Genomic DNA, 16,077 nt, shown 5'->3' on the forward strand with positions numbered 1-16,077 from the left:
ATTTTGGGGGTGGGCTGAAGCACTGCAGACAGCTCCTATGCAGCTCAAAACCAGCATGCTGCAATGAATGAGGATCCTACTCAGTTTCCCTCACCGCTGATGACTTCAGAGGCCTTGTTCTCCTCTAAGGTTCTATGGTTTCATCCCAGGTAGGAAGAGAAGGAAGGGGGAAATGATTAATTTTTATTTAAGCATCTCTGCAATGGTACCATTTGTATCGTCACACCTTGAATGCTGCAAGATTTTTGATATTTAGATGGACTCTGGGAACACCACCAAGGAGCTGCAGCTCCTCCTGATTCTGGCCTGTGGCGTTTTTGCTTTTTTTCTTCTTTGCCTTTTTGGAGATGAGAATAATACTACACTCATGGATTATTCAAGGGAATTGAACCCCGGGCTCGGAAAGGAAACCGGATCAGGACACAGACAATCTTCCAACCTTGGCTTTTCTGACAAAGGGCAGGGTATTTGGTTTCGCCTGACGGACGGAAAGAAAGTCTTCTGGTCTGATCTTTGTGGAAGCATCATTCCTTAGGCCAGAATGAAACCAGAAACCTGACTCCAAAATACAAGCCATCTTTTCAAGACTGCCTTTTCAAAATGCAGCTTTCCAGGGCAGGCTAAAGCTGGTGGCTTTTGTAATTCTTCTCAGTTTTGCAAGAAGGTATGTGCAAGCTTCGTGGTGCTGCAGAAATCTTCACCACAGGGAAGATGACAGCTAGTCAGGGGCTCTTTGTGGAGTAGGCAGCTGTTCCGCACCAGAGAGAAGTTGAGCCTTCCCAGCTGTACAAAACTACATTCCCCAGAATCCTTTCTGAGCACGTGCTCATTCCAGGAAAGGGAGAGAGAGAGCGAGAGAGGAGAGAAAAGTATCATCAGGAAAAATTAAATGGCGAGAAAAGCCCAAATTTCTTAAAGTGCAATGACCGGATGCAGCGTGAAGGGTCCTGATCCTGCGTGGCTGCTCAAGAACACCCTGCACTTAATTAAGGGTTCAAACTCCTCCTTGAAGCTCCTGCTGAGTGAAACTTTTTCCCCTCAAGAAGTAAGTTTGCCCATGCAGTTAATTCTTATTATATTAGAAGTCTTTTGACACCGAGGCCCACCTTAATCTTGTGAAAGGGTGGGTTTTGCGCTTGTTGACTTGGGAGTTAGTCCTCATGGCGGAGTTTCTGGAAAAACCAAACCAAACAATACGTGGTTGGCCTTGTTCGGTGGCAGTGCAAAAGTTGTTTACCGAAGAAAGAGATTGCATACAAAGACAGCACGAATGACATCTAGATGATGATGGCGATTATTGTGATTTTATTTATTTAAAAATATTTGTACTGTGCATTCTGTCTGGTACATTACAAGGTCAGCTTGAAAACAATGTAGCGTCGAAACCCAAATAACAGCGTAAGGGGGGAAATTGTAGCAATGATGCATCGCGTTTTGTAGCAAGCTTATTGAATATGTTTTGCTTTTCAGTGGTAAAAAGAAATGCGTTCATTGCCTTGGTATTCTTTATCCTGCTTTTATAAAGTTTTGTTTGCAGGCAGCATGAAACAAAGCATAATTTCAAACGGGTAAAAGTGATGGAAAATTAACGGGATTGAGTGGAAAAGGTCAATATGGACAGAATTGTAATGTAACCGCTTCAGCAAATTTAGTCCTAAATATGCCCTCCCCCCCAAATTCACACCCTGAAATTTAGGATATTGCAATCCTAAATCCCTTGTTTTGCACATGTTTGAAAGGGAGTAAGCACCACTGAAAACTGGGAGTTACTCAAGAGGAAATAGTCATAGAATCGCCCTGTAGAAGATGCAGAGAAATTGAGCTATACCTCTCAAAAAGCAAAAGCCCATGTCTATAGACAGCTTCTTTCTTCTTTGCATCCAAAACGGATTAATTCTGGAAATCCTCAGCTGAGGAACTGTCTAGCTATAGTTTAAAAACTAAACAGCTAAGCCATATTTCTGCATCTCACTTTAAAAAAAAGCACATAAACAATTCACTTCCTTCTTTGCCTCTGATCCAAGTTTGGCAATTTTATTCTTGGTTATTCTTTTCCTGCTTTCCAAATTGGTTTGTCAGGTTCTCGGCAAATGGCAGAATAAACATTGCAATGAGCTTAATGCGAACATGTAATGATCAATGTATTTGCTGGGGTTTTTTGGTTGTCTTTTATTGAGAGCTCTGAGGCACAAAACATGATCCTTGAGAAACAAGATGAAAATACCAGGCTTTTTTGAGGGTTGCAAAAGCACCTCCAAAAGCCTTAAAAATGCCAGCAGGAGAGCCAGTATGGTGTTGTGGCAAGACTATTGGGAGGTGCGAATTGTAGTCCCCACTCAGCCACGAGTCTCACTTGGGTTACTTTTCACAGACTTCCAGCCTGGCCTACCTGGCTTGCTTGTTGTTGTCAGGCTGAAATGGAGATCAGCACCTTATAAAGTATCATGGTTTGTTGCAAGAAATGGGATGTAAATGTAATAGAATACTAATAGCCACCTGCTTAAGTAAGCAAAAAAAGCACGACCCAAGGAGGACCAAATGCAAACTTATATTTTGATTACACTCTTAGTCCAATGGATTAGAAAAATTTTAGATAAACGAGTGGACACATTTCAGGCCCATCTTTCTTCAGACAATGCGCAGGGTGGCCAGGAAAACAAGAAAACTACATGAAAGCATCCCCAAGCATGATTAATCACCTGAAAATTATTTAAATCAACCCCAAACTCTGCAAACGGGTGCAAGTCTCCATGTTCTGAAATATCTCCCCATCTTGGGCCTCATGTTTCACTCTGATTTTTGGTTTCTCAAGTGTAGGGTTGTTTCTGCCTGAACCCAGCAGAGCGAGAATAGCATGGATTTCACAGAAGACGCGGCTGACGCTTCCGCCAAGCCCCTCGAATCTCCCACCATGGAATTAGAGGAGGCCCCGGCCACTGAGGGGGAGCTGCCAGTCCAGAAAGACTCTCCTGTAGTCCAGCAGCAACCCAGTCCCCGGGCTACTCCCATGCTGCCGAACATGGAATCCAGCCCCTGCAGCTCAGACAGCCAAGCTCAGGCAGAGGACCCCAGGTGGCTCCTGAACCCGCAAGATCACAGTGTCCCGGGCTATGCAGATGTGGATGTCGAAGTCTCCAGGTAAGCAGGAGAGAGAGAAAACCCCTTCCTGTTTTTTGTTTCATTTCTGCAAGGAACTCCTCCAGTTTCCTGCACTTCCAGGAATGCTGAAGTAGCTTCTCCTCAAAACATTCTTCACGGACAAAGCAAAAATTCAGCACTTTGCTTCTGAATTCACTTGTGCAATGCCAAGCCTACAACCATCCAAAAAAGAGACCATCCCCACATGTTCTTCCTTTAAAAGATACAGCCAACAAACTAATGGAGATACGCCAGGATCAAACTTTGACTTCAGATCCTGGCTTATATTTAACCATAGTTTAAATAAATGGCTTGGGACCTGGATACCTAAAGGAGCACCCACGTCCATATATGCCCTCCCGCCCCCTGAGATCGGCGGGAGAGGCCCTTCTCCGGGAGCCCTCCGTGAAAGATATTAGGAGGGTGAGTACCCGGAGGAGGGCCTTCTCTGCGGTGGCGCCCCACCTATGGAATGCGCTCCCCAGAGAGGTCCGCCTGGCACCGTCGTTACTTGTTTTTCGCCACCAGGCTAAGACCTTTTTATTTAAACAACATTTTAACAACTTTTAATATCTATAGGTTTTAATTTGCAGCCAGGGTGGATCTGGATTTTAATTTGCACTATTTGTATTATGTTTATTTATGTTATGTAAGCCATCCCGAGGCTCAGGCAATAGGACGGCATACAAAAATTCTAAATAAATGAATAAATAAATTTTAAAAAATATATTTTAAGTAGGTGTTTTCAAGCAAGCAATTTGTCTGTGCATGAAATGCTCCCCCCACCCCCAACCTTTTGGTAGCAATTCACCTTGGATTGTTTTTTTCTTTTTTCCAAACGACATCTGCTTGCTTGTTTGAGGTGTTTTTGGCACGCCATGCTTAAAAATAATACAAGCATTAAACATAAAATGGGCAGAAAGGAATAAAACTATCCCACACATCCAAAGAACTTAAAACCCAGCCGTAAAAACGGAGGTTCTCAAACACGTCGTAAGATGCCTGGAAGAAAAAGGCTCGCCCCGCCCCAGGACCATACAGGAGGTGTCAGGCCAGCAGCCTGGCGGGAGAAGCTCCGGAGCGCAGGTACCACGGCCGTGAAGGCTGAGGCAGCTCTTCTCTTTGATAGCCACCTGCCCTGCCCGTCTGGCCTGGAGGAGGGTCTCAGCCACCCGCTGACCTGGGGGGGGCTTAACTCTTGGACCTGTCCCAGCAGGTACCCCATGGAGGAGGGTGCCAGCCCAGAGGACCAGCAGTGCCGAGAGAGCCCGCCGAGGGGTCCAGGCCATGCGGCGGAAGCGAGGAGTGCCCCCCAGGGCCCGGCCGCTGCTGATCAGGAGGAGCTGCTCATGGAGTTGGAAGAGGCCGAGGCCGGCGAGGAGTATCCAGGAGCCGAGAGGCTCCAGCTGCAGGACCTGCTGGCCCAGCTGCAGCGGCTCAGCCCCTCGGACCGGGACAGCTCGCCCACCTCCGAAGACGGCCTCCTCCCCGCCTCCGACAGCGAGGAGAGCCAGGCCTCGGGGGCGGACAGGGCCCCCCTCCTTGCGCCCGTGCGGGGCCGGGGGCAGCTGCTGCATCTTGCCACGGGGCATGGCCTGGGGGCGGCCTCCCACCAGCTGCTGCAGCCCGCCCACTGGCGGAAGGGCCGGCGGCTGCTTTCGGCCGAGGCCGACTGCGAGGACCTGCTCAGCCTGCTGCAGTGTGAGGGGGGCCCACCGGCAGACGGGGGCGACCCGATTCCACTGGCCTGCTCGGACATGGTTGCTGGCGGCCACTGCCAGGGCGGGCGGGCTGCAGAGAGGGCCTTGGCGCCAGAGAGGCCCATAGCTCCCTCCTTGCCTGGGTCGGCCCCGGCGGAGCACGAAGCAGACTGCCGGTGGGCTCAGCAGGACGGGGGCGACGGGGAAGAAGCGGCTCCTTCGGGTGCCCGGAGCTCGCCAGAGCCTGGCTGGGCAGCAGCCGCACCGGGGTCAAGCTGCGAGGAGGAGCCGGCTTCTGGATCCGATTTGCTTGTGAGCATCCCACGGGAAAGGCTCCGGGCAGAGGTGGGAGCCCCCTCCGGCCCAAGGGGTCAAGGCTGGTGAGGACAGCCTGCGGGGGGGCGGGGGGAGAGCGATTTTTACATGCCTGCTTGCAGTGGGGTGCGGGGTGAAGGAGGCAGCAGCTTTCTGGAGGGAGTTCTCCCTTTTCCACAGCTCCTGCTCTCCCAAAAGTGCTTTCCTCTAGCTTTTAAAAGCCCCGCTGCTCTCCTTGGCATCTTTAAAAAACGCCTCCACGCAGTGCCCGATCAGACTTTGGTGGCTTCTGGGTGCTTTGGACAGCAGCTGCTATCAGCCCCAGCCAGAACGGAGAGTGGCTGGGGAAGATGGGACTTCAGTGGGAATCTGGGACTCTAAGCTGCGTGGCTTAATTCCTCTAAGTGAACCTTCTGCTCCCTCTAACCCCCACCTTCTTACCTTTTGAACCTCATCTTCTTCCCTGCTCTTTGCAATCCAATCTTATATATATGTCTACTCGGAAGCAAGACACACTGAGTCCAACAGCAAGGTAAGCGGATACTGAGCAGCAGCTTAGAGCACACCTGTGGGATTTAGGCTGCCTTGGCAATGCCAGATCGGCATCATGTTACCTGCACAACTCGGCCTTCAAAAAGGGAGCTTGGGTGGAGAACTTACCAGGGCTTTCGCCAAGCTTTTGCAGGCCTCCTTCAGGGTACCTTCTCCTCTGCCCTGACCACACCAACCTTTGCTTTGCTTCCTCTTTCTTATCATCACAGAAAGGAGCTGATTTGTCGTCCTTCCCGGACTACAAGGAAGGTGAGCAAATTTGTGGAGTCTGGTCCCAGGTTACGTGGTTTTATTTTCTCTTTCTCCTGCTGAGGGCTATGTTCTCCCAGAGGTCATCTGTTACGTGGCTGGCATTTCAGGCGTCTCTCGTGGTCTGGTGGCTGGCCATGAGTCCAACATTTTGGACGGGGTCCCTGTGGAAGCAGGATCCTGTATGCTCTAGAGGAGAAGTCCTCCAATTCCCAGTTTGTCCAAGCCAGCTAGAAATTTGCAGGCTTGCCCCTGTAGCAAATGAGTTTCTCTAAAAGTTGACCTAGAAGGAGATGGTGGGGGGTACAAATAATAGAAGCAAACAACTCCGGCTAATTTACTGTTCCCTTGAAATAAAACATTTTCATTGAATAGGCTCCTGCTAACAACAAACATTGATTCAGGATCATGAGGACTAGAGATATGCTTTATTTGTAAGGCATAGACCAGGGATCAGTGGAAGAGTCCTTGCTTTGCATGCACAAGGCCCTAGGTTCCAAACAGGTCATCTCCAGGCAGAGCTGGAAAAAAAGAGCTTTTGTAGAAAGACTTTCCCCATCGCAGCAGTTGATTTGAATGCTTACAGCTGAGGGTGGGGAGAAGCTGCCAAGCAGGGTAGGCTGGGAGGGCAACCTAGCTTCATCTTGAGGACTAGAAGACTGCACTTTTTGTTTCAATCCCATGTTGATAAACCAGCCCTTCTGCTCAGTTCCAGGCCCCTGTGAGCCTGAGGATTTGCTGGATGGGGTGATCTTTGGGGCCAAGTACCTCGGCTCCACACAGCTGGTCTCGGAGAGGAACCCGCCCACCAGCGTCCGCATGGCCCAGGCACAAGAGGCCATGGGCAGAATTAAGGTGAGCCAGGCAGCAGTGCACAAGGCTTTGTCAAAAAGGACACCTCCCCGGGTCCCTGAGGGTTTGGGGCGGCTCGTTCCCCACTTCCCCTGCCCTTTGCCTTCCCACTGCTTTGACCTGAAAACAGCCCAATCCTAGAAGCACCTGGTCAGCCACGGTTTTTGAGGAAACCCAGGTGAGATAAGCCTTTGGTCTAAGCCAGCATGGCTCTGAGGTTTGGAATGAAAACTAAATGGAACCTCCATATTCAAAGGCAGTCTATCTTTCAGTCTTCCGTAATGGGAGCCTTCCATTTCCATCATGCCCTACTTATTGACTCCAGACAGACAGCTGCTGGGAAGGGTAGGGTTTTGGATTAGATCTGAACTTTCAGCTGAGCCCAAGGAAGGTCATGGCCTGTTGTCATATTCCCATCTGGAGGAAATGCAGATTTCCTTTCCAGTCCCAGAAATAGCTCTCGGGGCTTTGTCTTGTGCCTGACTTCCACTCCTTATGCCAATTCGCTTTGCAGGCTCCCGAAGGCGAATCCCAGCCCATGACGGAGGTAGATCTCTTCGTCTCCACTCGAAGAATCAAGGTCCTGACAGCGGATTCCCAGGTGACTGTCTTTTGGGGAACGGTTCTAGGTCACTTGTCGCATTGTCCTGCACCCTCACCCCCGGCCTCAGATTCGTTCTCTCCCTGCACAGGTGGTGTGTTCTTTTCTGCCCCTGTTGCAGAAGGGGGGAATTTCAAATAGTTTATTCCTTGAAGACAGTCCTGGTTGGACAGTTTCCTGGTTTCCATACAGCTTTCCCCGCTTCCTAAATCCCTGCAAGGAAGAGCTTCCAGCTAAAAGGATCGGGCTTTTAGCCCCGCCCACTTTTGTCCACAGCCCCACCCCCTTCGCCTTGGCCCCGCCCACCAATGGTGTGTGGCCCCCGAGGGCTGAGAGCTCTTCTGCACCGCTGTTGGAGCTCGCTTCTCTTCCCCAACCGCAGGAGGCGATGATGGACCACGCGCTCCAGACCATCTCCTACATCGCCGACATCGGGAACATCGTGGTACTGATGGCTCGGCGGAAACTACCTCGTAGGGCAGACACCTCTGCCGAGAAGCAGCTTTATAAAATGATCTGCCACGTTTTTCATTCCTCTGATGTGAGTTTGGAGAAACATTCCTGCACACTGAAAAAGTCATGCATTTTAAAAATCAAATAGCCACAAGGGACACAATGGTAGGAACCCCGCTGCATGCGTGCCAAGTTTCCGGCAGCCAGGATTCACCATCTCGGCGCTGATGAAAAGACAGCCAAGTACAAACATCCACTTCCATTCTTACAGGAATTTATTTTTAACTTGGTTGCACAGCATTTCTAAATGTTGTTGCTGTTGCTAGTCGCAAAGTTGTGTCTGACCCATCGCGACCCCATGGACAGCACTCCTCCAGGCCTTCCTGCCCTCCACCACCCCCCGGAGTCCTCCCAAGCCCACACCCACCGCCCCAGGGACCCCATCCAGCCACCTCACCCTCTGCCGCCCCCTTCTTCTTTTGCCCTCCATCGTCGCCAGCATCGGGCTCTTCTCCAGGGAGTCCCTCCTTCTCATTAGGTGGCCAAAGTATTTGAGTTTCATCTTCAGGATCTGCCCTTCTAAAGAGCAGTCAGGGTTGATCTCCTCCAGGACTGACTGGTTTGATCGCCTTGCGGTCCAAGGGACTCACAGGTGTCTCCTCCAGCACCACAATCCAAAGGCCTCAATCCTTCGGCACTCAGCCTTCCTTATGGTCCAGCTTTCCCAGCCATACATTGCAACTGGGAAAACCATCGCCTTGACTGTACACACTTTTGTCGGCAGGGTGATGTCTCTGCTGTTTAGTATGCTGCCTAAATTTGCCATAGCTTTTCTCCCAAGAAGCAAGCATCTTTTAATATCTTAGCTGCAGTCACCATCTGTGGTGATATTGGAGCCCTAGGAAAATAAAAACTATTTCTAAATGACCCTCCTGTTATTTAAATCCCAGAGCAGCTGCTTCAGGTGCAGTCCTGTTCCAGGCCTGGCGGGGCCATCAGACAGCTTGGACGGAACAGCTTGGCTTCTTCGGATGCCCCCTGGGCATGGCAGTGGGCCCAGCTGTGAAGGGACAGCCAGCTGTGAAGCTGGACGCACTGATTTGCCTTGTGCTTCCCACAGGCCCAGCTGATCGCTCAAGCAATCGGCCAGGCCTTCAGCGTGGCGTACCAGCGCTTCCTGTGTGCCAGCGGCATTGACCCCACGCAGCTCAATCCCCGGCAGTCCGACACCGACGCCCTGGAGGACGGGGAGGAACTGTACAATGGGGACCTGGCCCACTTCTCCAAGCAAGAGAACTGCATGGAAGTAAGAGAAACTGATAGGCCTCCTCTCTGAGGGTGGGAGTCCCCGCTGTGCAAAGGCTGTTTTGGATTGGTGTCCTCATTTCCTGGAACCGGGGCTGGAGGGAAAGCAGGTTTTCCTCTGCATGTGGCCTTGGGTCGAAGCAACTGTGCAATTCAAGGTTATTGTCCAGGCAATTCAAGGTTATTGTCTTTCTCGCTGCCTGACCAATGCTTTTCTCAATGAATTTATTTTCCAAGAGATAATCCAACAATCCATGCTGGAAAACAACTACAAGCAAAGAATATCGGCAAAAATACAATGGGAAATGAGGTCAAAAAAGGTCTAATCCATCCTAATTATATTTATTATTTATTTCTTGTTTCCTGGGTTGTATTGAAGATAAGCGGATGCCACCAACATGGCTGAAGAAATCGACGCATGTGTCCATTCTGCAGAGGTTTTTAATATCAAAGTAAAGAAAACTAGAGGCTTAAGGGATTTACTGTACTTGGATGAGAACATGATCTGGGTTGGATACAGAATCTCTTTTTTGTGAGCGAATCTGGTTTAAATCTGTTTCTGCTCACCATAACCAAAATAAGCAAACCTGGAAAGATAGCAGCATTGCTCCCCATTGGCTGGAGCGGCCCTTTCCTCAACAGATCCTGGCCTCTTTGCTTTCCCCAACCGTTTGTAAATTCTTCGGGGTTTCGCCCTGTAGGTCACCATCGCCAAGCAAAAGGGGGAGATCTTGGGTGTGGTGATCGTCGAGTCGGGCTGGGGCTCCATCCTGCCCACTGTGGTCATCGCCAACCTTATGCACAGGGGGGCGGCTGAGCGGTCGGGCAAGCTGAGCATCGGCGACCGCATCATGTCCGTCAACGGGACCAGCCTGGTGGGCCTGCCTCTTGCGTCGTGCCAGAGCATCATCCGGGTGAGAATGTGGCGTGTGTGACATCACAGCCGTGATAAGAGCAACCCCCCACATGTTGTTTTGCTGCTTGGGAAGAGAGGAAGTGCCCTCTTCCCCCGCCATATCTGCGTCATGCACGTTCAATGCTAAATCAGGTCCACAGCAATGAACTCGTGCGCCAGCTATTGGGGATGGCGGAAACACAGAAACAGAGCGAGTCAGAAGGGGTCTCCCAGGCCGTCTAGTCTGACCCCCGGCTCCAGCCGGCCCTGCTCATGACATGCCCACCATGCATGTCCAGCCTATCTTTGAACACCCTCACCGATGGGGCTTCAACGACCTCCCGGGGAAGCCCATTCCACACCTTCAGGGTCCTGACTGTCAGGAAGTGCTTCCTGGCATCTAAATGGGACCTTGGTTCCCTGAGCTTGGCTCTGTTGGAGCGCATCCTGCCTTCCTCTGCAGGGGAGAACAGGTCTCTGCCCACCTCCGTGTGACACCCCCTCACATACCTGCATGTCGCCAACAGATCCCCTCTGAGCCTCCTCTTCTCCAGGCTGAAGAGGCCCAGTTCCCTCAGTCTCTCCCCATATGGCTTCCCCTGCAAACTGGCCACCAACCTTGTGGCCCTTCGCTGCCCTGACTCTAACCTGGCTATATCCTTTCTGTAATGAGGGGCCCAAAACTGAACACAATACACCAGTTGCGGGTGCACCAGAGTCATGTTGAGTGGCAGTAATCCCTCTCTCGACCTGGAAGCCACGCTTCTGGCTATGCAACCAAGGGTGGCGTTCGCCCTCTTGGCCACCGCATCACACGGCTGGCTCATATTCAGTCTGCAGTCAACCAGCACCCCAGGGTCCCTTTCACAAGTGCTGCTCTCCAGCCACTTGTCCCCCAACTTGTACTTATGGCACCCATTCCCGTGCCCCAAGTGCAAGACCTTGCAGTTATCCACATTGAACGCCATCCTGTTGTCTCCTGCCCACTTCCATAGTCTGTCCAGATCCTTCTGGATCCGGAGTACCTGCTCCTCAGTTGGGGCCACTGCCCCAGTTTTAGTGTCATCTGCGAATTTGATCAGCAGACTGTTCACCCCTTTTTCCATGTCATTAATGAAAAGATTAAACAGGATCGGCCCCAGGACAGAGCCCTGGGGGGCCCCGCTTGTCACTGGCCGCCATCCCGATGATTCCCCGCTAATGGTTACCCTCTGCTTTCGGTCATTCAACCCTGCCCTAATCCACCAGACGGTGCTTTGGTGTATCCCAAAACTCCCCAGTTTCTCCACCAGAATATCATGGGGCACGTTGTCAAAGGTGGAGAAGTGTGCTAGCTGTGGAGGGGAAGGCCTTGGTGATCTCTGGGGTTACCTTTCCCTCTTTGCTTCTGTGAGCTGTTAGAAAAGTGCATTGTTAGTCGATGAAAGCAAGCAAGAGGTTTTTGGGAGTACCAGAGGTGGGGGGAAATTGCCCAGGTGTTTAAAGAACTGTTTAAACATGTGTTTTTAGCTGCGTGTTATCGGGTTTTGTGTTTCTTCATGTTGCTAAATGTTCTGCTATTTTCATATGCTATAGGACAATTAATTTTGGAGTCTTCTGCCTTTTCTGGATGAATCTGGAACTTCTGCACTTTAAACATGAAATATCACAAATCATGACGTGGGAAGTTCCTTGCTTAAGAGGCAGGGAAATGAGAACCAATCGGAATATTGAGCTAGACAGAACATAGTAGCAGCTTTGGCTTTGTGTCTTCTTTTTTGCTGGTGTGTGGAACATAAGGGTTGATTTTCCAAAGCTCCTTCCAGAACCTTCTTGTCTTTCCAGGATTTGAAAAATCAGACCGAGGTGACACTTAATGTGGTTCACTGCCCGCCTGTCACCACAGCCATTGTTCGGCGTCCTGACACTAAATACCCCCTGGGATTCTGCGTGGAAAATGGCATTGTGAGTAGTTTAGGTGGCTCGAGCAAGCCAGCCAAGCTGCGTGCTTAGAGGGGAGAACTATGTGTGTGCGTGTGCCAGTAGGAGGCACTTTGCCTGGTGCCCTGAAACGTGCTGCTCTAATAGGATTGTTCCCCGCTGCCCCTGTTTCCTGTCTCCGTTCCAGATCTGCAGTCTCATGCGTGGCGGGATCGCTGAGCGCGGAGGCATCCGCGTGGGCCACCGCATCATTGAGATCAACGGGCAGAGCGTGGTGGCCATGTCCCATGAAAAGATCATCCAGATTCTCACCCAGGCAGTCAGCGAGGTGTGTGGACGACGGCCTTCTCCTCTTGCATGCCCCAGAAGGCCGTTGAGTTGAGGCTTTTTACTTTCTACACATGTTCTGAAAATCTAAAGGACCTCAGAGGGGACTATGCGCCCTTGCTGCCCTCACAACGTTCTTGTGAGGCAGGCCAGGGCAAAAGAGTACAACTGAGACACTTTGGTGCCTCACTGGAACTCAGGTTTGGGCCTCCCACAAGCTCCTCTCGAGCTTTAATCCATCCTATCCCAACCTGCCACCTTTCAGGTACCACCCGACACAGATCTGGAGGGCAGCAGGCTGGGAAAAGCCCAGCTTTGACCACTGCTCCAGGTTGCCCTTTTCGGACAAGTGACTGCAGCGTACAAGCTTGAGAGAGCAGTTCTGGGGCCGACAGACAGCATCCGGGCTCGTTTGGGTTCCTGCGCTCTCCAGTGCTGGGAAAGCCACGCTGCAGAAGAAAACCTTGGGCTGTTTGTCGCTGAAGGCGCTTCAGCCCCTGCTTTCTCCCTCCTTGCAGGTCCACATCAAAACCATGCCAGCTTCCACCTACCGCCTCTTGACCGGCCAGGAGCAGCCCATCTTCCTCTGACGGGGGAGCGGTTGAGATGCCCCTCTGCAACATCTTCAGGAGTTCGGCGCACTTTTCCGGCCGGAACAAGCCTTCGCGCCAGCTTCTCTAAGCCTTGCCGTGGCTGTTCAGCACTTGCCTTGTGTTCTTTCCTGCCTGCACCGCAGAAGGACGTCTGTTTTGCTTCCCTGAGGACGGGGTTTGGCTTCCCCAAAGGGGGCAGAGAATGTTGTTCTTCTGGACTGAGAGGCAGTTTCCGGTCTCGTTCTGCAGAATTATTTTCCTCCCTTGTCCCTTCCAGTGGTAGAGTCCTGCAGGAGGTCAAACTGTACCACTTCAGGGGACGGCAGCAGTGCAGGGAGAAAGCTATGCTTGCCTGACATTAAAAGAAAGAAAAGTCTTGGAAGATGTGTATGAATCTTAGGGATTACCTTATGGGGTTTGCAAGCTGTTTCTGCAGGTTTTTTTTTTTTTTTTACTTTAAAAGCCAAAGCAAGGCCCCTCTGAACACTGGGACCCCTGAGCGGCTCTTTGAAGTGGTACAGTCATTTTACAGCTCTGGCCACCTTGTGTGGGCTTAGGCAGACCATCCCTCTGCCATGCATTCCTGTCCTACCTGGCAGTGGGGTTTTGGCACATCTCCCCTTCTTGCAAATAAAGATCAAAAGCCACTTCTGAAGTTTGGGGCTGATCAGGACAGCCAAGGATGTGAGAGCTGGCCCTTAGCTGAGAAACGGCTTTCTCTGTGGACAACCTGTGATCCAGGTGCAAAAGCTATACCTGCTGAGGAGGAAGAGCCCACAAGGGTTCCTTGGGCAGGCAGGTGGGTGTCTGGCAGGCTGGGTGCCCCCTAATCTTTTCCCTGTGCTGCTGGGCAACTGAATCTCTGCATGCTTCTCTATCAGTCCAGCACCAGCACCAAAGGTCGGCATGTGTGGGCCGCTGCCAAGGGCCCAGACTCAACGGGGTACTGATTTCAAGAACCCCCTGCTCTTGCAGCCTGCTTTGATCATGGTTTCTGACTCTGACCCAGACAACAGCAGAGTGAGGAGCAGGGCCAGAGGTGCTGCGGTTCCCTTGCTCCCCAGCAAGCGAGTTGTACCGGCCATGGAGAGGGAGAGCAGGCAGGCGGGGGGCATGGCTGAGAGAAGCCCCCTCCCCAAGGGCCTGTCTTGCCAAAGAGCCCCAGACCTGGAGCTGGGAGTGCACATAAAATAATCCAAGCAGTCGTCGGCTGCTGGAAGACTGCCGAGATTCCTCCCATGCAGCGAGAGGCTTAAAACAATGCTCCAGGTGCAAGGTTTGTCCAAAACCAACAAAATTTGCCCCAAAACCACACAGGGGGAGAGGTCCTCGAAGGAGAGGCAGCATTAAGCTAGAGCTAGTTATAAAGGAAAACTTGGTGCCCCCTGAAAAGGGGGTTGATTACCACTTCCATCATCCCTGATCGTTGCCCATGCTGGCTGGGGCTGCTGGGAGCTGTAGCGCAAACATCCAGAGGGCACCTCTGTGTCAGGGCATCACAAACTGTTCAGAGGGTTTGGAACGTGTGGCGTCTTTACTCGGAAATACAAGGTTCTGCTGCCTCTTGAATATCCGGGGGAATATTCTAGCTGCTGCGGAGGGATGTTTGCAATAGCAGGAAAAATAATAAATACCATTTTGTTTTGGTTCAGCTGCACTGTGCTTCTGTGTTCCTGGAAGCCATCTTGCTGGAAATGGGGGGAGGGGTCCTTGCCGGGCAGAAATGCCCTTCCTTGCAAAGCCAGCCCACCCATTTCAGCTCTGAGTTGACAAGCTCATCTTTGGCTTTGGAAAAGACAACAGGAAGCAAAGAGGTCCCATCATTTCTGCTGTTAATGAAATTTCTGTTAAGTCATTTCTGCCCCAGGATGAAATTCTTTTGAAAGTCACAAAAATAAAAGGGGTTTTCTTTCCTTCGCTGCCTCACTTTGGGCATAAAAGCACAGGCACTGTCTTCTGCAGGCAAGTGGTAGGATGACAGCCCCTTGGCCTCCCACCTGTCAGAAACTCTCAGTGGTTTTAGGCCAAGCTGCTTCGGGATTTTGTGACTCTGCCACAGGAAATACCTAAGATATCAATGATAAGACTTTGACTTTCCCTCTGGAATAGAAGCAGTGGCATGACCTACTGTGCAGGGCTGTTGTGGGGCTGGAAAGGGAACTCCTGACATGCCCCAGGTGCTTGCAAATACCAAGCACTGTGATTAATCCTTGGGCATGGGAGACCTGGGGGTGCTTCTTCCATGCTTGTCTAGCCAAAGCCCAAGAGGTGAATTCTCCTCCTGCAACTTCACCCTGTTGTCATCTTAAAAGATAAAAAGGAACTCTTCGTTATGAAGGGCCCCTGGGAGCTGTGCCCTGGCACGAATGGAGGAGCCCCCTCCCCCCACAAAAAGCTTCCTCTGGGTTTACACAACCAAAATCTTGTATTTTGTCAGGGGATGGGTTGAACCAGCCCAAACCATCTGGGGTGCATGAAGATGATGCAACAGATCAATGCAGTCTTCCCCTTTCTTTAAAAAGATGCCTCTAACAGGCGTGGTGTTATCCCCAAACAGCAGTGCTTTTTTCGTTAAAAAGAAAAGTGCCGGAACTCACCTCCTGGGGTCACATTTTTACAATAAAAAAGATGTTCAATTCACCAACTTCTTTTGAAATAAGGAACTTATTTACCTTTTGCACGTAGCCAGTCACTCTACACACACATAAACATAATGGTCGCCTCCGGCAGGAAGCACTCAGCGCGCGACCACACGACCGATCCCAAGCCGAGCAGCGACCCGAGCCGAGCAGCGCCCTCACAAGCAGCGCTGACACACCAGCAGCCCGCAGGCACTATGTTAATGATTTTTGCCGCCGACCTGCTATGCCCAACAGGGCGATTCACAATCGGAAAAATCCCTTGGAAAAATCCATCAAAAAATGGTGCTGGAATGCTGTTCCGGTGCGTTCTATGACAAAAAAGGCCCTGCCAAACAGCATCAACATTACAAGAATTCTCAGAAAAAGCACCAGAACAAAGTGAAGTTAGCAATTCGAGGAGTGTATTTTGGGACTCCGCATCAGGCTGGTGTGTATGTGACATTGCAAGTCAGATTAAGAACTCAGGTGGCCAACGATCCAACAGCCCACAAGCTAAGGTATCTCCCCACACTGCAGAAACATGCAAAGGGACTGT

The 16,077-nt window shown here is 51.1% G+C and overlaps 1 protein-coding gene across 4 annotated transcripts; it reads left to right on the forward strand.

The window, feature by feature from the left end:
• The first annotated feature begins 851 nt into the window (after positions 1 to 851).
• APBA3 (amyloid beta precursor protein binding family A member 3) lies at positions 852 to 14,551 on the forward strand. 4 transcript variants are annotated; one of them, XM_044455987.1, is made up of 12 exons: positions 852 to 1,045; positions 2,813 to 3,138; positions 4,352 to 5,183; positions 5,915 to 5,954; positions 6,664 to 6,809; positions 7,321 to 7,407; positions 7,790 to 7,948; positions 8,981 to 9,166; positions 9,867 to 10,079; positions 11,885 to 12,004; positions 12,168 to 12,308; positions 12,826 to 14,551. In XM_044455987.1, the coding sequence occupies exons 2-12, from the start codon at positions 2,855 to 2,857 to the stop codon at positions 12,895 to 12,897; spliced, it is 2,280 nt and encodes a 759-aa protein (XP_044311922.1). In that variant the 5' UTR covers positions 852 to 1,045; positions 2,813 to 2,854; the 3' UTR covers positions 12,898 to 14,551. The 4 variants fall into 4 exon arrangements, with proteins under 4 accessions (XP_044311922.1, XP_044311925.1, XP_044311924.1 ...); XM_044455990.1 differs by having other exon boundaries at positions 4,352 to 5,150; XM_044455989.1 differs by having other exon boundaries at positions 4,355 to 5,183.
• The last annotated feature ends 1,526 nt before the right edge of the window (positions 14,552 to 16,077 follow it).

This window comes from Varanus komodoensis, unplaced genomic scaffold (assembly GCF_004798865.1).
Source record: "Varanus komodoensis strain SLA01 unplaced genomic scaffold, ASM479886v1 scaffold80, whole genome shotgun sequence".
Classification (NCBI taxonomy): Eukaryota; Metazoa; Chordata; class Lepidosauria; order Squamata; family Varanidae; genus Varanus; species Varanus komodoensis.